The sequence below is a fragment of the Bos indicus x Bos taurus genome, chromosome 26, assembly GCF_003369695.1.
Source record: "Bos indicus x Bos taurus breed Angus x Brahman F1 hybrid chromosome 26, Bos_hybrid_MaternalHap_v2.0, whole genome shotgun sequence".
In the NCBI taxonomy this organism is placed as follows: Eukaryota; Metazoa; Chordata; class Mammalia; order Artiodactyla; family Bovidae; genus Bos; species Bos indicus x Bos taurus.
In genome coordinates, this window is record NC_040101.1 from 28891265 (window position 1) to 28908632 (window position 17368).

A 17368-nucleotide genomic window follows, 5' to 3' on the forward strand; every position below is an offset into this window, starting at 1 on the left:
GAAATTTCACTCTTTGTTCCAGGTAATATCCCTTGTTTGAAGTCTCCTTATCAGATTATTAATATAGCAATTCAATTTTGCTTTAATTAGTGTTGATACAACACATTTTTCACATCTTTATAATTTCAGCCTATCTGTGTCTTTATATTTTAGGTGGATTTCTTTTAGACAAAACCTGTAGCTGGACACTGATTTTCTACCCAGTCTGACAACCTCTGTCTTTTAATTGAAATGTTACATTTAATTTATTTATTAATATGGTTGTGTTAATATTTGCCATCTTGCCTTTTTTTCCCTTCTTTTTCTTCTGTTTGTTTTTTCCTTTTTCTGCTTTTGTTTGGATTAACTGAGTATTTTTATGATTCCATTTTATGTCCAATATTGACTTCTTATCTCTACCCCTTAGTTTTATTATTTTAGTCATTGCTCTAGGTTTTCAAACATGCATTTTTAACTTACTACAGTATACCTTCAAAATTTGTTATATGACTTCATGTAATGTGTAATACCCTTACAATAGTGTGTTTCCATTTGCCCCACTCCTGGTCTTTGTACTACTATTGTCAAACATTTTTCTTCTAGGTTTCTTTTAAATTTCACATTCCATTGTTATCATTTTTTGATTTGATGAGTCAATTATCTTTTTTCCTAGTTTTCAAATTTATGTGAAAATATTTTACACTTTATCCATGTATTTACCATTTCCAGCGTGTTTTATTCCTGTTGAAAGATCCAGATAATGTAACTTTCCATCTACCAGAGAGCTTTTGTTAACATCTCTTCTAATTGTAGGACTGTTAACAACACATTCTCTCAGATTGTTTGAAAAGGTCTTTATTTCACTCATTTCAGAAAGATGTTTTTGCTGGATATAGAATTCTAGGCTAACTTTTTTTTTTCTTCTGGCACAGATATCATTCCATTGTTTTCTGGCTTGTATAGTTTCTGACAAGTGTGAATTTTTATCTTTGCTCCTTTGTACATGTTTTTCCCCTGTCGAGCTGCGTTTAATATTCTTTCTTTAACATTGGTTTCAGCAATTTTATTGTGATGTGCTTATACCTTCCATTTTGTTCCTTATAATGTTCATGGTTGTCTTTAAGCACTTGAATATATTTATAATAGCTCTTTAAATGTCCTTGCTAATTTCATCATCTCTTTCATTTCTGGGTCTGTTTCTGTTCACTGATGTTTCTCTGGGTTATAAGCTACATTTTCTTGCTTCTTGACATGTCTGATAATTTTTTACTGGATATTGGGTATTGTGAATGTTATATAGTTGAATGCTGGATTTTGTTGTCTTTCTTTATTAAATAGTGTCAGACTTCATTGAGGAAGGTAAGGAAATTATTTGTGGAGCAGCAGTTTCCTTTCTGTAACGTTGTACAGGGAGGCAGTGACCATAACCATCCCAAAGAAAAGGAAATGCAGGAAGGCAAAGTGGTTATTTGAGGAGGCTTTACAAATAGCTGAGGAAAGAAGAGAAGCAAAAGGCAGGGGAGAATGGGAAAGATATACCCAACTGAATCCAGAGTTCCAAGAATAGCAAGGAGAGATAAGAAGGCCTTATTAAATGAACAGTGCAAAGAAATAGAGGAAAACAATAGAATGGGTAAGACTAGAGATCTCCAAGAAAATTGGAGAGGGACTTCCGTGGTGGTCCAGGGCTAGGATTCCGAGCTCCCAATGCAGGGGACCCTGGTATGATCCCTGGTCAGGGAATTAGATCCCACATGTACAGCCAAATAAATATTTTTTTTTTTAAAGATGAAAATTGGAGATATCGAGGGAACATTTCATGCAAGGATGGGCATGATAAAGGAAATGGTAAGGACCTAACAGAAGCAGAAGAGATTAAGAACTTCTTTGTATAAGAATTATACAAAAAGGTTTTAATGACCCAGATAATCACTCACCAAGAACCAGAGAAATCAAGTGGGCCTTAGGAAGCATTACTACAAACAAAGCCAGCAGAGATGACAGAATTCCAGCTGAACTATTTAAAATTCTAAAAGATGGTGCTGTTAAAGTGTTGCACTCAGTATGTCAGCAAATTTGGAAAACTCAGCCATGGCCATAGAACTGGAAAAGGTCAGTTTTCATTCCGGTCCCAAAGAAAGGCAATGCCAAAGGATGTGTACACTACCATACAGTTGTGCTCATTTCACATGCTAGCAAGGTTATGCTCAAAATCCTTCAAGATAGACTTCAACAGTGTGTGAACCGAGAACTTCCAGATGTTACAAGCTGGGTTTTGAAGCAGCAGAGGAACCAGCATCAAATTGCCAACATTTGTTGAATCGTGGAGAACACAATGGAGTTCCAGAAAAACATCTATTTCTGCTTCACTGACTATACTTTGTGTGGATTACAACAAACTGTGAAAAATTCATAAAGAGATGGGAATACCAGACCACCTTACCTGCCTCCTGAGAAATCTGTTCACAGGTCAAGAAGCAACAGTTAGAACCTCACATGGAACAACTGACTGGTTCAAAATTGAGAAAGGAGTCCTACAAGGCTGTATATTGTCACCCTGTTTATTTAACATCTGTGCAGAGTACATCATGCAAAATGCTGGTCTGGATGAATCACAAGCTGGAAGTAAGATTGCTGGGAGAAATATCAACAACCTCAGATATGCAGATGACACCACTCTAATGGCAGAAAGTGAAGAGGAACTAAAGAACCTCTTGATGAGGAAAGAGGAGAGTGAAAAAGCTGGCTTAAAATTCAACATTAAACAACCGAAGATTATCTGATCCCATCACTTCATGGAAAATAAAAGGGGAAAAAGTGGAAGCAGTGACAGACTTTATTTTCTTGATGGTGACTGCAGCCATGAAATTAGAAGACTTGCTCCTTGGAAGGAAAGCTCTGACATACCTTGGACAGCATATTAAAAAGCGGAGGTATCACTTTGCTAACAAAGGTTCATATAGTCAAAACTATGGTTTTTCCAGGAGTCATGTACAGATGTGAGAGTTGGACCATAAACCATAAAGAAGGCTGAACGCCAAAGAATTTATGCTTTTGAATTTTGGTCCTGGAGAAGACTCTTGAGGGTCTCTTGAACTGCAGGGAGATCAAACCAGTCAGTCCTAAAGGAAATCAACCCTGAATATTCGTGGGAAGAACTGTTGCTGAAGCTGAAGCTCAGTACTTTGGCCACCTGATGCGAAGAGCCAGCTCATTGGAAAAGACCCTGATGCTCGGAAAGATTGAAGGCAAAAGGAGAAGGGGGTGACAGAGGATGAGATGGTTAGATAGCATCACCATCTCAATGGACATGAATTAGAGCAAGCTATGGGAGATAGTGGAGGACAGGAGGAGCCTGGTGTGCTGCAGTCCATGGAGTCACAGCATTGAATACAACTTAGCAACAGAACAACAATATCCTTTTGAAACTTCTTTTTTTTCATGTAGTGATCTTTCTTTTCCAGTGTTATTGAGCTATAACTGACATATACCACTATTTAAGTTTACCACAGTAGGTCTAGTTAACATCAGTCATCTCCTGTAGATGAAAAGGCAGCAGGAGGCTGGGGTGGTCCTTGTGATGAGAACTCAGGATTTACTGTCTCAGTAACTTCTAAATATACCATACGTGCTGTACGAAGTCATTTCAGTTGTGTCTGACTCTTTGTGACCCTATGGATGGTAGCCCACCAGGCTCCCCTGTTGATGGGATTCGCCTGGCAAGAATACTGGAGTAGGTTGCCGTGCCCTCCTCCAGGGGATCTTCCTGACCCAGGATCAAACCTGCATCTCTAGAGTCTCCTTCATTGGCAGGCAGGCTCTTTACCACTAGTGCCACCTGGGAAGCCCAAATATACTAAGGAGCAGTGTTAACTGTAGTCATCATATAGTATGTTACACCCCCAGTACTTATTTATCTTATAATTGGAAATTTGTACCTTTTGACCACCATGTATGAAACTCCTTATCTTTATTAAGATAGGTTTAGAGTGACTTTTAATTCTGTGTGTGTATCTGTGTGTGTGTGCGTGTTGATCACTCAGTCGTGTCTGACTCTATGCAACCCCATGGACTCCTCTGTCCATGGGATTTCCCAGGCAAGAGTACTGGAGTGTGTTGCCATTCTCTTCTCCAGGGGATCTTCCAGGGATCGAACCCTGAGTGTCCTACATTGCAGGCAGACTCTTTATCATCTGAGCCACCAGGGAAGCCCCCAAGTTTAGTTCTGCTGTTAAGGTGTTAGTGTTCTGGTGCCTCCTTTGAATGCCCTACACATTCAACAGGTACTTTTCATTCTGGTTGGTCAAAATTCATACACCTCCCAATCCTGTGTGAGCTCTGGAAATTGTTCATCTTACAGATCCTCAGTCATTTTTCTGTGGAAACTGGTTGAATTTTCCGCTAAAAGTGTGATTCTTAGTGTTCAGCAACAGATTCAGTGGGAACCGTACATAAATTTCTAAAACCTTTTTCTTTGCTGAACTCCTTCCTTTCTAGTAACCTGCCTCACAAATGCCAGCCCGCTTTGCCTTTCCAAACTTTAGTGTATCTCCTTAGCCCAGCAAGATTTTCATGCTCACCTTATATTTTCTTTCTCTCAGGATTCCTGTCCTGCACTGCATTTTATACAATGTATAAAAAGAATTATTTCTTCTGTAGCTTTCAGTTATTCCATTATAAATCAAAGTGGAAGTCCTCAGCTACTTCAAAATATTAGAGTATACCCTGAGTTAACCTACCCAGCTAAATTTTTAAAATTTCATTTACTTTTCAGAGAACTGCCACTTGAATTAACTATTCATATGCATTGTCCATTTTACTTCATTTTCTTTCTTCCTTCCTTCCTCTTTTTTTTCCATTACGAGAGAAGAGTCTTGAATGGATTTTGGAAATAGGATGTTATAGTGCGCATTTTCATATATTTTTAAAGATAATACACTAAAAGATCTCTCTTCCCTTTCCCCATATTTTGCTTCTATTCTTGGGCCCAGGTCCAGCCTTTATATTGATCATTTACAAAGGTTCTATCCTCAAATCTCTCAGAACAGCAAGAATTGAAACATGAGAGCTCTTGGATGGCTGATATTTTGTCTGATAGTTAACTATCTGCTTGGAGACTATGAATCTTTTAGGCTATGTCCATCTCAACATGAATCAAACATTGTCCTGAATAAGAGGTTAAGTAGATGACATCTGAAGGAAGCTAACAGTTTTCTCTGGGTACTTGTTAGCCTTGGAGTTCATGGATCTAATTGTTTCTTCTCCTTGTCTTCTGAGATGCAAACCTGTTACTTATGCAAATAAGTGCTAAATATAGTTCAGCACGACTTTGAACCTGGCTATTCAAAGATCACTTTGTGTGTCTGCTTAGATTATTTTGGACAGTTATCTAATGAGTACACTGCACAGTTTAGCTGGATTGTGCAGTTGAAATTTGTTGCTAAATTGAACGCACCTCAAAGGGGCATCTCAGAATGGATCAAACCTGATTTCCAAAAAAGTTGAAACTATGGATTATGTGGAGAGTAAAGTGAAATCCTTTCCCACCCTTTCAACCTTTTGCTCATCTTTTGTGCAGGATTTATTTTTTTCAGCATCTGGGCAGAGCCTACCCTTCAAATAATAGACCCTGAAAGAAGCCTAAGCTGTCAGGGCCAGAGTCACAGACCTGTCAACTAATGGCCCTCCTGAGCTGCTGTCCCAGGGGCCCTGCCACACTGATGAGAATTTTGCAGTCTGAATTAGCTGAGTAGGATTACATGGTAGGCAAAAGAGAAGAGACTTTGGATTTCTTAATTTTCCCTATCTTAAAAGGTATGCTGTTTCAATCAGACTGCCCATTCATTGATCAGTTAGTCAGCTGACTCCAAACCACTTATAGTTCTATTGGCTCAACTGTTTCTGTGCCTGTGTATGTAAGTGTGCCCTTCAGTCGTGGTTTAGCTTGATTCCTTATTGCTTGTTAGCTCCTTAAAGGTAGGACTTGGGCTTTAGAAGCATGTCAGAGCACTGTGAACAGTGCGCTGGCAGGGTGCACTGTCCAATTCTAATCTTATCACATCACTTTCTCTTTTTGCCAGGCTTTATGGCTAATAGGATCTCAGTTCCCTGACCAGGGATTGAATCCAGGCCACGGCAATGAAAGCTGAATCCTAACCACTAGACCTCCAGGGAATTCCCATATGATGTGACCTTGATGAGAGACCTGAGTGTTACTAAATTAGTCCACAAGCATGTTGAGTGTTTACTGTTCCTCAAGACTATATTAGGGATTGTGGGAAATCTGTAATGTTGCACTGGGTCCCTTCCTTAAGGGTGCTAAGAATCCAGCTATGATGCAGTTTCAGTGAGGAAATCAGTAGTAATAATCCTTTCCTGCTTTACAGAAGAAATGGGACTGAAAAGTCATATTCTCCAACCAGTGAAATTAAACATCTGAAGTAGAGCAAATGACCAGTGGAGTCCAGTGGAGAGATGGATGGAGATTATTATGAAAATCCTCTAAAAAGCCTTTATTTTCTTTCCTTCTTTTACCTACTTTATCTCTCTCAAACTATCCAGAGATTAATTTTTCAATGATTAGGGGTTCAGCAGAGTTAAAGCAGGACTGCATGAAAATGAAAACAGAGTGGTTACAGTCTTTTTGGAAGAATGGAAAATTGGTCTTAAAGTAGGATCATTCATTGTAGAGGGATTCACTGTATCCTTTTAACACCCCACCCCAAGCCTGGAAACCGTCTGGTGGCTGTAGCCAAAAAAGCCCAATTAAACCCTAAAGATCAGGAATTCCCTGGCAGTCTAGGGGTTAGGAGTTTGTACTCTCACTGCCAAGAGCCTGGGTTCAGTCCCTGGTTGGGGAACTAAGATCCCACAAGCCGTGCAGTGCAGCAAACAATAAATAAAATAATAATAAACATTGAAGACCTTTGAATTTTAAACTTCTAAATGAGCATTGAGTAATTAGAATAGCAACCAAAGCCAGACTTTGCTAATAAAGAATTTGGGGTAGTCTGTAAAGTTTTGTTGGTGGTTTACATTATCAATAGGGTCTTCAGCCGCTGAGCAGGGTCTTCAGCTGCTGTGAGTGCAAACTGACAAGATGTGGAGCCCTGAGGACATGGCAGTCATTAAAGCTCAGACGTCAAACCAGGCCTTCACCAGGTTACATTCCCAGCCCTGCACGTGTCAGGCTTCCCACTTCTTGGAGTTTGAGATTCTTGAATCTTTATTCTCTGAAAGATCAGTTAGCCTGTAAACTCAACAACGTACCTCAGGCTAGACTAGCTTGCTAGTGCAGGAGGAGCACTGCATAGGGAGTCAGGAAACTTTGCTGTGTAATCCCAGCTTTGTGTCTTGGGGCAGTGTACAGTCTTTCAAGACGTGTCTTTCTTCATCTGTGACATGAGGGCCATGTACTCGGTAGTTGGGTGATTTCAAAGGTTCCTTCCAGAACTATAATTTTTATGATTTTCTCTCAATGGTAACAGTTTGGTAGAACGAGTTATGGTTGCCTTTCATGTCACAATCCTCAGGTATTCATGCTATTTCCAGATGCTCCTGCCCACCATTTAACCACCTGATTTGTCTTTATTTGAATATATCAGATACTTTCTTTTTCCAGTTTTCTTGTTTCCATCTCAGTAGCCTTCATTCATTTAGCACCCTTGCTAGATACTATCACTTAAATATTTTAATTTATTTATTTATTATTTATTTAGTTTATTTATATATTTATATATAAATATATTTATTTATATATTATATATTATTTATTTAGTTTATTTATTATATATAATTAATTATATATTAATTATTTAGTTTATTTATATATTATCACTTATCTTCATAGTATTGTAAGAAAATATTATAATGGTAACTATTTTACAGACAAAGAAACTAAAGCTCAGACAGGTCAAGGTTATATAACTAGTAAATTAAGGTGTCAAGATTTGAACCCAGACTTTCCTGATTCCGTAGCCTCTTTCTGTTACACCCCACTGCAGTCTTGATAGGTTCCGTGTTTATTTCCTATTCTATAAGACTTCTCAGTAGGTTTCTCTACTGGTATCTTGTGGTTTCATCCTCATTTGGCAGCCTGGTCTCTAAGGAAGGCCATACATGTTGCCCTGGCTGGAGTGGGCTAGTGTCAGACCTGTATACTTTCCCCAAATGGGTTATATACTTTAAATGTCATTTCAAATTGAGAAGAAGGTAATGAACACAAATTTGCTGTCAGGTCATATCCTATTATTTAGTTGTCCCCTCATTCTCATTCTCCCAGGAATTCAGTCCAGCAGAGATTTGGACTGAATCTCTGGACTGTCTTCAGAGCCCAGGAAGTACCTACTCCTAATTCAAACTGTCCCATCAGAGACCAGGCAGGTTTTCAGGCACAAGGTAAAGCCCTCTAACATCAGGACTAGATAGCCATTGCCAGGAACTTTTCTAGCTTGGCAGTCCTCCTTTGCTGCTATCTTCAGGCAAGACTTATTTCCCATTTCAAAGGTCTTGCTAAAAAATAAAAAGGTGGGGCACAGGGTACTGAATAGTCTTTTGGGAATGCCTATTATGTGTGCTAGAGGAAGAGGGTGTTTGTATGTGTGTGTGTGCCTGAAACCTCATCAACAATTTTGAACTACATTTTTGCTCTGGGATCTTTTTGCTCCCTGATGTGGCGAAGAGCCTCCCAACCTGTATCATGCAAGGCCAGGCCTCTGTTCAACTTGTCTTTAGTATAGCCTGTATCCGCCTAAACTACTAAGATTACTAAAGTTGGCGGTGGATACTGGGCATTCTCTGACTTCTGGTTGATGCATTGTCAGTTACACTCAGGACATGGGGTCATGCCTGCTTTTCTATTGTATAGAGAATACTCTTCACCAGTATGTCCCATAAGCTAATGGAGATGTGTAAGGTTCCAGCTCCTTATTTATGGTTAGAACTACCTGGGGATAAGCAGAACTACTCAATGGCCTGTTGTCACCAGAGGAGGCTTTCATCATAAAATTAGTAACCTTTTTATTGCTTGTTATTAATGTGCCAGGCATTGGACAATCTTATCTCATTTCATCCTCACATCAGCTCTATGAGGAAGATAGTGTTATCCTTTTACAAATAAGAAAAAGAGATTCAGAGATTAAGTAGTATGTAAAGTTTACAGAGCTACCTGTGGTTGATCTGCAAGTAAAATTCAGGTCTTCCTAACCTCAAAGCCTATGTCTCCTCTGGAGACCTCAAGGAAGGAGTTTAGGTCCTCTCCCTCACTAATTTATTCTTCCCTCACCTGAGGCAGAGTGTTTCAAGATATCTAATGAGATCTTTGAAACTGAGGTCATTTGTGCCTTCCACTTAAATCCAGAAGATGTTCCTTCATGGTGAAGAGTCATTTATGCACGTAAGATCTTTGGGACAGTTTGAAATAGAAGTAGGTACTTCCGGGGCTCTGCAGCAAGTCCAGGAACTATCCAGGTTGCTGTATAGCCATTGGGATGATAATGTTTCCATCAGTTGTATGTTACTTTCAGGAAGTCAGAACTTTTATTCCCATGTCGTGTTTGGAAGGTGAGTTCAACTTTCACCTTTCAGAGAGAACCCCTCTTGAAGTTCCACCTCAGAGAGGTTAGGTGATCGTCTGAGTTTCCACAGTAAGAGTGAAACTCCCCAATTCAGTTTTCTATCAGACCTTTTTGCCAGGACCCAGGTTCCCATGGACTAAGCATCACAGGTGGGGGAATAAGGACTCCTTAGAGAGCATGTGGCTGATAGGTGATTTACTGCCTTTAGAGCTACGTTGAACTGAGGTGGTGGTCAAGGTTCTAGGAAGCCCACAAGCCCAACAACTGGTGAACAAAGGTGGCTCTGTTAGGGTATAGACTGTACCTGATGGATTAGGGAGAAATGTCCATCTAGGAAGGGCCTTTGAAGTTGCCAGGAAGCCAGAAATTGATGTTGAGACAGCAAATTATGAGAAAGCCTAAGGCCTTTAGGCACAAGGGCTCTGGGAAATTGTCCTCTGTGTAACTACCACCTTCACCACATCTCAGGCCAGTGTTGAGGGTGAGGCCCAAATGGGACATGTTCCTAAAGTCTTGCCAAGGGGACCGACAAACAAAAGCGAAGAAACCAGGGTCTGTGGGACATAGTTTGGCGAAGTGACCTTGAAGACTGTGATGTCTGGAGGAAAAGAGCCTGAATCTGGACCAGAACTTTGACCTGATTGTCCTTCCCAAACTCAGGAACACAAGCCTGTGTTCTCCATCCCTACCCTCTCCTCAGGAATTCTTGGCAGGCAGATATATTTGCCACCAGGTGCACTCTGCCCTGAAATAAGACTGAATTGGTGGAGGGAACAGCCCAGAGGCACCTTTGTACCCCTCAGGAATGCATTCTCAACCCCTCTGATCAGTCCTGACTCTAGCTTACTCCCTTCAGCCCTGCCTTCTGTTAAAGCTCAGCCTCCCTTATCATACTCATTCCTCGCAAGACTCCCGGCTGAGCTGGGAGCTCTCCATGACATCACTACACTTCCCTCTCAGGTCAGACCGAATTGCAGAATAGCTATTGGCCAGATTGTCAGAGTGAAAATTTAGTCACTCTCCTGGTCTCTCCTTTCTACCCAGCTCACTTCTTTTAAGTTAATGGAGAAGATCTACATCTTCTGATGTAACTAATCATTGTATAACCCAAATATGATTATCTTCAAGCTGGCAAGGTAGTATTACACTCTCTAAATACTAGTCTGATCTTGCTAATAATGGGCATGATATATCCAAAATAGTTTTTGTTACAGGGAGTAGCAGGAGCCTGGGATCGGTCACGATGTAACTAACTATCCTTGCCTTTGATTCGTGGTCTAATAAGCCAGACTCACATCAGAACTGGCTTTGGTAATCCTTTCCTTCTGGAACCACAGAGATCCAATGTTCCTGGAGTTAGCGGAAGTCTGAGTCCACCACAGAGACATAGTAGGGGGGGACCCCTCCTCAGAACAGAAGAGGATGAGATAAACTGTAGCTTAGCCTAGAAATGTCTCCTACACTCCAAGGCTGGGATGCTCAAAAGTTCCATCCAGGCAATGGATAAGAAGACTGAGTTGGCATTGAGAGATGAAAACAAGTGGCAGATGGTGCTGAGGAACATCCCGGGACTAAAGAAATGTGGTTCCCAGAAAGGGAAGAGGAGAGATATTGGCAAAGTCTTACTCAGCAACTGTGACAGCCTGGCCAGAGAAAGCTGCACGATACAGCTGAGAATGCATCTGTGGTATCAGGGATACTGAGGGGCTCAGACACTCACTGTTCTGTCACCTCTTCTCATCTCCTTTACCATACCCACAGTAAATAGCCCTGAAAACCAGGCTGGACCGGTCAGGAAAGGCAGGGGATGGAAGAAATTAGAAAGTGGTCCCAGCTACTGTATAGCATAGGGAACTCTACTTAGTATCTTATAATATCCTATAATGCAAGAGAATGTAAAAAATAAAATACACACACACACACACACACACACACACATATATATATGTATGTATGTATGTATTTTGGCCATGCCACATGGCTTTTAGGATCTTAATTCCTCACCAGGGATTGAACCCATGCCCTCAACAGTGAAAGCATAGAGTTCTAAAAACTGGACCACTGGGAAATTCCCTATATATTTTATGTATATGTATAACTGATTCACTGTGCTGTATACCTGAAAGTAACACACCACCGTAAATCAGCTATATTTCAATACAAAATTTTTTTTAAAGTCTCAGAAACCTGAGGAATTGCCATGGCCAGGCTTTTTTCAGTAACAAGTAGTGACAGAGTCTCTTGGGTGTATTGTCCCAGACTGAATCCAGCCCAGTAGAGCAGCAGGAAAGGTGTGGGGGCCAAGTGACCTAGGGTTTGTGTGGCCTAAGCCCTGCTGGTTCTTGACTTCCCCAGGTGCTAGAGGTAGTGCGAGCCAACTATGACACACTCACACTGAAGCTGCAGGATGGCCTGGACCAGTACGAGCGCTACTCGGAGCAGCACAAGGAAGCCGCCTTCTTCAAAGAGCTGGTGAGTGAGCCTTGCCTCTGTCTCTGCCTATGTCTGTGGAGGGCCCTTGCCCGCCCCTGGGTTCTACTGTGCAGGTGGGTACAGGCTGATGAAATAAGATTGGAGGGGCCTAATTGGATTGGGTTTGCCACTTCTGTTCCACAACAGTCCAGGAAGGACCAGGTGGTGAGAGATGAAGATAATCACTGGGGTACTGGTGCCAGGCTGGGAAGAGTGAAAAGCCTGAGGCAGCAGTGCCCACCCCTCCTCTGCAGCCATGGAGATAGCCCTGTGCAGCTTCAGCTAGGCCTGAAGTTTGATGTGCATTCCCAGTGGCAGCTCTGGCTCATTGCCCCCCTTATCCTGCCTGTCCTCAGAGCAACTAATGAGAGTAATTGATTCTTCTCCTCCTTATGTAACCACTTTCCTAAATACCTAACTGGGTCCTGGTCTGAGTGCCCTTCCAGTCTAGTTCTCCAGTCTTCACTCCCTACCTGCATTCCCACTCTCTAGTCACTCAGCTTCCTGCAGCTCCTCCCTTGGCCATCTGAAGCCAGTGAACACTTGTTCCATCTCCTCCACCTCCTGGTTGACATCTCCACAGAACTGGACTACCCTGTTAGTGGTCCCTTTCCTGCCCTGCACTTAGAAGTTGCCCTCAGGAAAAGCCCAGTCACTCTGTATACTCTGGTCTGGGGCCTGAGACCTGGGCACACAGGCCTCTGTACCCACTTCCCATGTCCTCAGACCTCCCACTGCCAGGGCAGAATTTGCATCAGCCCAGCTTTTTACTTACCTACGCCTAGTCTGTAATGAAGGTGCTAGACTTTAGGTCATATGTCTTGTGCTAAACCCAGCCCAACTCTGACCCCAACATGCCATTCCTGGGATTTTGGCCTTCCCCAGGGTGAGGCATATATACTCTGAGCTGAGATAGTGGGGAGCAGGTAAGCCACTAATGTAAGGAGATAGCAGAATACAGTACTTTTATGGAGTGGTCGGCAAGTCTTCAAGTTGATCTAGGGGTCAGGTCTTAAGAGATTAAGTTACTGGGAGAGGAAGAGGACTGAGGAGGAGAAACATCAAAAGCTGTCTTGAGGCTTTGGGGCACTAGTCTGTGCCTTACTTATGTCTCCGCATAGCTGTACCACTGGCATAGGGGAGCTCAGAGAGTCTGGTTAGGTTTGGAGCTAATGAACTTGGGCTGCCTGCTGTTTGCCATACTGGCCTTTCCTCTGCTTCCTGCCTGATGACTTCATTATGTTTCCCATAGCACAGCAGAGATGGAAGAAAAGCTGCCTGGGCTTTGGGGCCTAAGACAGATACATGTTCTTTGTCTCCTTCCACCCCTGCTTTGTCTCTAGGCCAATGTTCACATCTATTTCCAATGAATGAATCCATCTGCTGATTACTCTTAGAACCCACTCAGAGCAGGGAGTTCGGCCTTCCGACTCCTTTCCCCTGCTGACACAGACAGGACTTCCTGAAAGGTTCTCAGTCTCTGGGTAGAAAGCCGTCAGTAGAGAGAACGTGGTGAGAATACAAGCAGACTTTCCTCTAAAGTGGGCAGGCATCTTTGGGGTATGGAGAGTGCTGGCCTAGGAGCTAAGAAACCTAGGTCCTGCTCCCACAGCTGGGACTTGCTGGCTATGTGACCTGTTCCTGGCTGTTGGCCTCTTTGAGTTGTACTCCTGCCATCCGTGCCAGACAAGGGCTGCATCTCCAAAGTCCTTTCCAACCAGAAAAGTAGATATATACAGAAGGAGGTTGAGGAGATGTGAAAAACGCCCACAGAGAGGGAGCTCCAGAGCAGGAGTTCTCTGGCCTCAGTTTCTCCTCCTCCATTAGACCACTGACTGGACCAGTCCCCCTCAGCCTGGCCAAGGCAAGGCCAGAGGCCTGACCTCGGCACTCCTTCGCTGTCTCTGCTTGTCTCTGCCTCATCAGGTTGTGCTCTTCTCACATCCACTCGAATTCTTTCTCTCAGCCTCTTTTTTCTTCCTGCCATCACAGAACTGTTCGCTCATTTACCTGCAGGGATGATAGATGCTAAGAGTTCATTTCCTGAGAGAGAAATTTCTAGCACTGCATCTTGGCCTTGTGCTTCAGGCACTGCCTCTACTGTTTGTAATGGACTTTTTCCTGTTTTTTCTCTGCCTGTGCCCTCCCATCTCCCCTCACCTTTTCCCAGGTTCGATCCATTAGCACCAACGTCCGGAGGAACCTGGCCTTCCACACACTCAGCCAGGAAGTCCTGCTCAAGGAATTCTCTACTATCTCCTGAAGCTGCCACGCATACCTGAGCAGCCACTGACTGCTCTTACCCACGAGGCTTCTGGGCTGGAGGGCGGGCCAGGGGCGAGGTCCTGTTCCCAAGGTTGGAGAAAAACACAGACACAAGTTCTATCAGTGGAGGCCGCGCTTCACTGGAGCTTGGACAGCAGGGGCCAGGATGGGCAAGCTAGGGATAATCTTATTTGGGGAAAGGATGGGTGGGCACAGGGAGACACCTCCAGAAATGTGGGGATTTCTGGGGTGGGCTTTCTGGACAACCCCTCATATTTCCAATTGAGATTACAAGTTATGGCTACTAACTAATTGTCAGGAGCTGTTGGGCAAGCCTCAGGGTGATGCCCACATCCATGGGGTCAGTGGCTCACCTAGGCTTCTGAAAACAGACTAACTCTCAGATGTAGGTGGAGCCAGTTCTGCTTCGTTTGAGCCCGGGGCTGAGCCAGCCCTGAAATCTGTGTCCCGTGCCCCACCGGCACTTTGTCCAGTCATTAGGACCCTTAGCTCAGGCCTTGGGTGGGATAGTTATGGGATACCTTCTTTCTATTTTCTGAATCCAGAGCTGACTCCTCTGCTGTCTGGCCACCACTTTCTGCATTTGATTCTTGGCACCAGGAATACCTGTGAGTGTTCCCCTGCCTTCCAGCCCATTGACTCTTCAGCACTACAGGGTCACAATCTTAGCTTTTCATTTTCAATCTGGTTTAAACTGTCTTTAGGGTATGTGTGTGAAATAAACATTGACAGGTTTTCTGAAGCCCTCAGGTGCCTACTTTGCTGGTTCCCTTTCCAGCAGTTTCCCCACCTCCTTAGCCACCCCCTCCTCTGGGAGCCTCTCTTGCCTCTACTGAGCTCCCCTCCACGTGTTCCACCCCCTCACCCGGCTGTTGTTTACATCCAGCCTGCCTGAGAATTTCCTCTGGGGAGGAATCTGTTCCTGCGGTGGTCTGGTGCCTGCAAGGGAGAGAGCTTGCCAGGGCCAGGCTCTGAAACAAGCCAGGTGAGCATCATGGAGAGGCCGACCTTTGAAAAGTTGGCCTGTGTTTCCTCCTCTGGACAGCCTCCATGGGACTACTGCTGTAGGCTTTCCCTGCCCCACAGCTGCCTTTGAAGTCGCTGCTCCTCTGAGACCCTCCCTTTCTAAAGCACTTTTTAAAGCCTTCAGGATGGTAGGCAGCAAGCAGCATAGGAAGAATCTGGAAGTAAATGCCAGAATCCAGCTGGGAGAGCAGGTCTGGGACCTCCCAGGCTACTCTTCCACTTCAGGTGTCTTTGGGATACTTGCCCTTCCTGGGAACCAGAGTTCCAGCTCCAACACTGAGCAAGTTCCAGAGAATCCACATTGTGCTGCCGTGAATAATTGTAGATTCTTAAGATATCAGGGGCTGGGTCATCTCTGATGACTAGATGGATAGTTCAGCCTGGGGCATTTAGTGTTTTCCACATTGATGAACCTCAGAGGAGCAGGAGCTGGAAGCTGGTGGCAAATTGAAGTTATTAAAAATTTATTTGTATGGGACAGACTTTCTAGTGTCTTTTCTACTTCTCCTTAATCTCTGTTACTCAGAACTCCTTCCTCGATGACAGAGTTAAGGTAATCTCCCAGGTGCTGGTCTCACCTGGCTAGGGAACCCCTTATAGGCTCTGTTCCTCAGTCTCCTAGTCTTAGTGGAAACCAATTCAGTTCAGAAGTTGTAGCCTTCCTTGCCTTTTGAGTGGAAGAAGGAAGAGAATCCCTCTACCTCCACATGTGGTGGTAAGGAGGCGAACCAGCCTATTTGGGCTGCTTCTCGATTCCTTTCAGGCTTCCCTGTGAAGTGAATAAAGGCAGGTCCAGGGCATGGGGCAATAAACAGAGCACTTCTTGCCCTCCATTTTAAGGACCCATCTCTTGGCCCATTTAAATATGCCTATGCTCAGAACGCCACATAAGAGTCCCATCTTTTCCTGGAATTTAACCCCCAAAGGAACTGCCCATGCCCTGTCCCTGCACCCATGTCTGTACCAGGTCTGTGGCAGACCCTCCAGAGCCAGGGGAAAGCCAGGAATTGGGCATTGCTCCCAAAATAATCCTTCCTTCAGCTACTTGTCCCTTTCTCATGCCGGAAGTCTCACCACAATTCCTGCTGGGTTAATTGAATCAAGTGCTTGGAAATTAATCCAATTGAAAAGATTAAATGTGCTGAGGTCACTTCAGCTGAAGCTTACTGTCTCAGCAGGTTACTCCTCTGGGGGAGCAATTGGGTAGGCAGGATTACCTGGGACACTGCCACCATACCATGAAGACACATCAGACATTGCCCCCCACCAATTCTCATGGCATTTGGGGGGGTTCATGGGGTTGGAGCCCAGGAAGCATTGTCGGGAAGGTCAGACAAGTAGGCTTAGCCATTCAGTCGCCATTACTGGCATCTGGAGATAGCCCAGCCCTATGCCTGCCCCTTGCTTCAGAAAAGGAGCTAATCTAAGGGAAGGAGCCTCATAACAAGGACATTGCCCCCATCTTTGCCTGCATCGCCAGACCCCTTAATTATTTCCCAGATCCTCTGGAAATCAGAGGGAATCTAGGACAGGGCAGGTGATGGAATAGAGCAGGGCAGGAAAGTTGAAAGAGAAAAAAGGAACAAAAGAGCAAGAAAGTCTTGAGAAACTGACCTGGTTCAGTCTTTCTTTTCTTTTTCTTCCCAGTTGGCTAGCAGAGGTCATTAGATCATGGCAGAAGGCACCCTGAGAGCAAATAGGGCCCAGAGACAGGGTTCTGCAGTGGGTGAGGGTAGGGGTCCTTATGAGAGAAAACTATAGTCCACTGGCCTGAGATGAGCCTGCCTTAAAGGCTGGCTGACCTTTACATTCCCATTCCCCCTTCAAGCGGGCTGGGCAGTGGTGGGGGCCACAGACACTCACACGCCAAGAATCATAGAGAAAATAGGGGCTGGCCAGTGCTGAGGGTAGGAGCAGGAGTGCTGAGAATCGGCCGGGGAATCCTCACAGTGGGGCCTTTCTGGCCCTGCACCCTCCTCCACCCCCAAGACCCGGGGGTTCAGGTTTAGGGGGTAGTGTTGCCAGAGAGC

The 17368-nt window shown here is 44.0% G+C and overlaps 1 protein-coding gene across 5 annotated transcripts in view; it reads left to right on the plus strand.

The window, feature by feature from the left end:
• ARMH3 (armadillo-like helical domain containing 3) overlaps nucleotides 1-15821 on the plus strand; it is a 178830-nt gene extending 163009 nt beyond the window's left edge. For all 5 annotated transcript variants that reach the window (XM_027528511.1, XM_027528515.1, XM_027528512.1 and 2 more), the window contains 2 exons: nucleotides 11910-12026; nucleotides 14197-15821. In XM_027528511.1, the coding sequence (XP_027384312.1) occupies nucleotides 11910-12026; nucleotides 14197-14289 (210 nt within the window). In that variant the 3' untranslated portion in view covers nucleotides 14290-15821. The remainder of the gene's footprint in view (nucleotides 1-11909; nucleotides 12027-14196) is intronic.
• Nucleotides 15822-17368: the final 1547 nt, after the last annotated feature.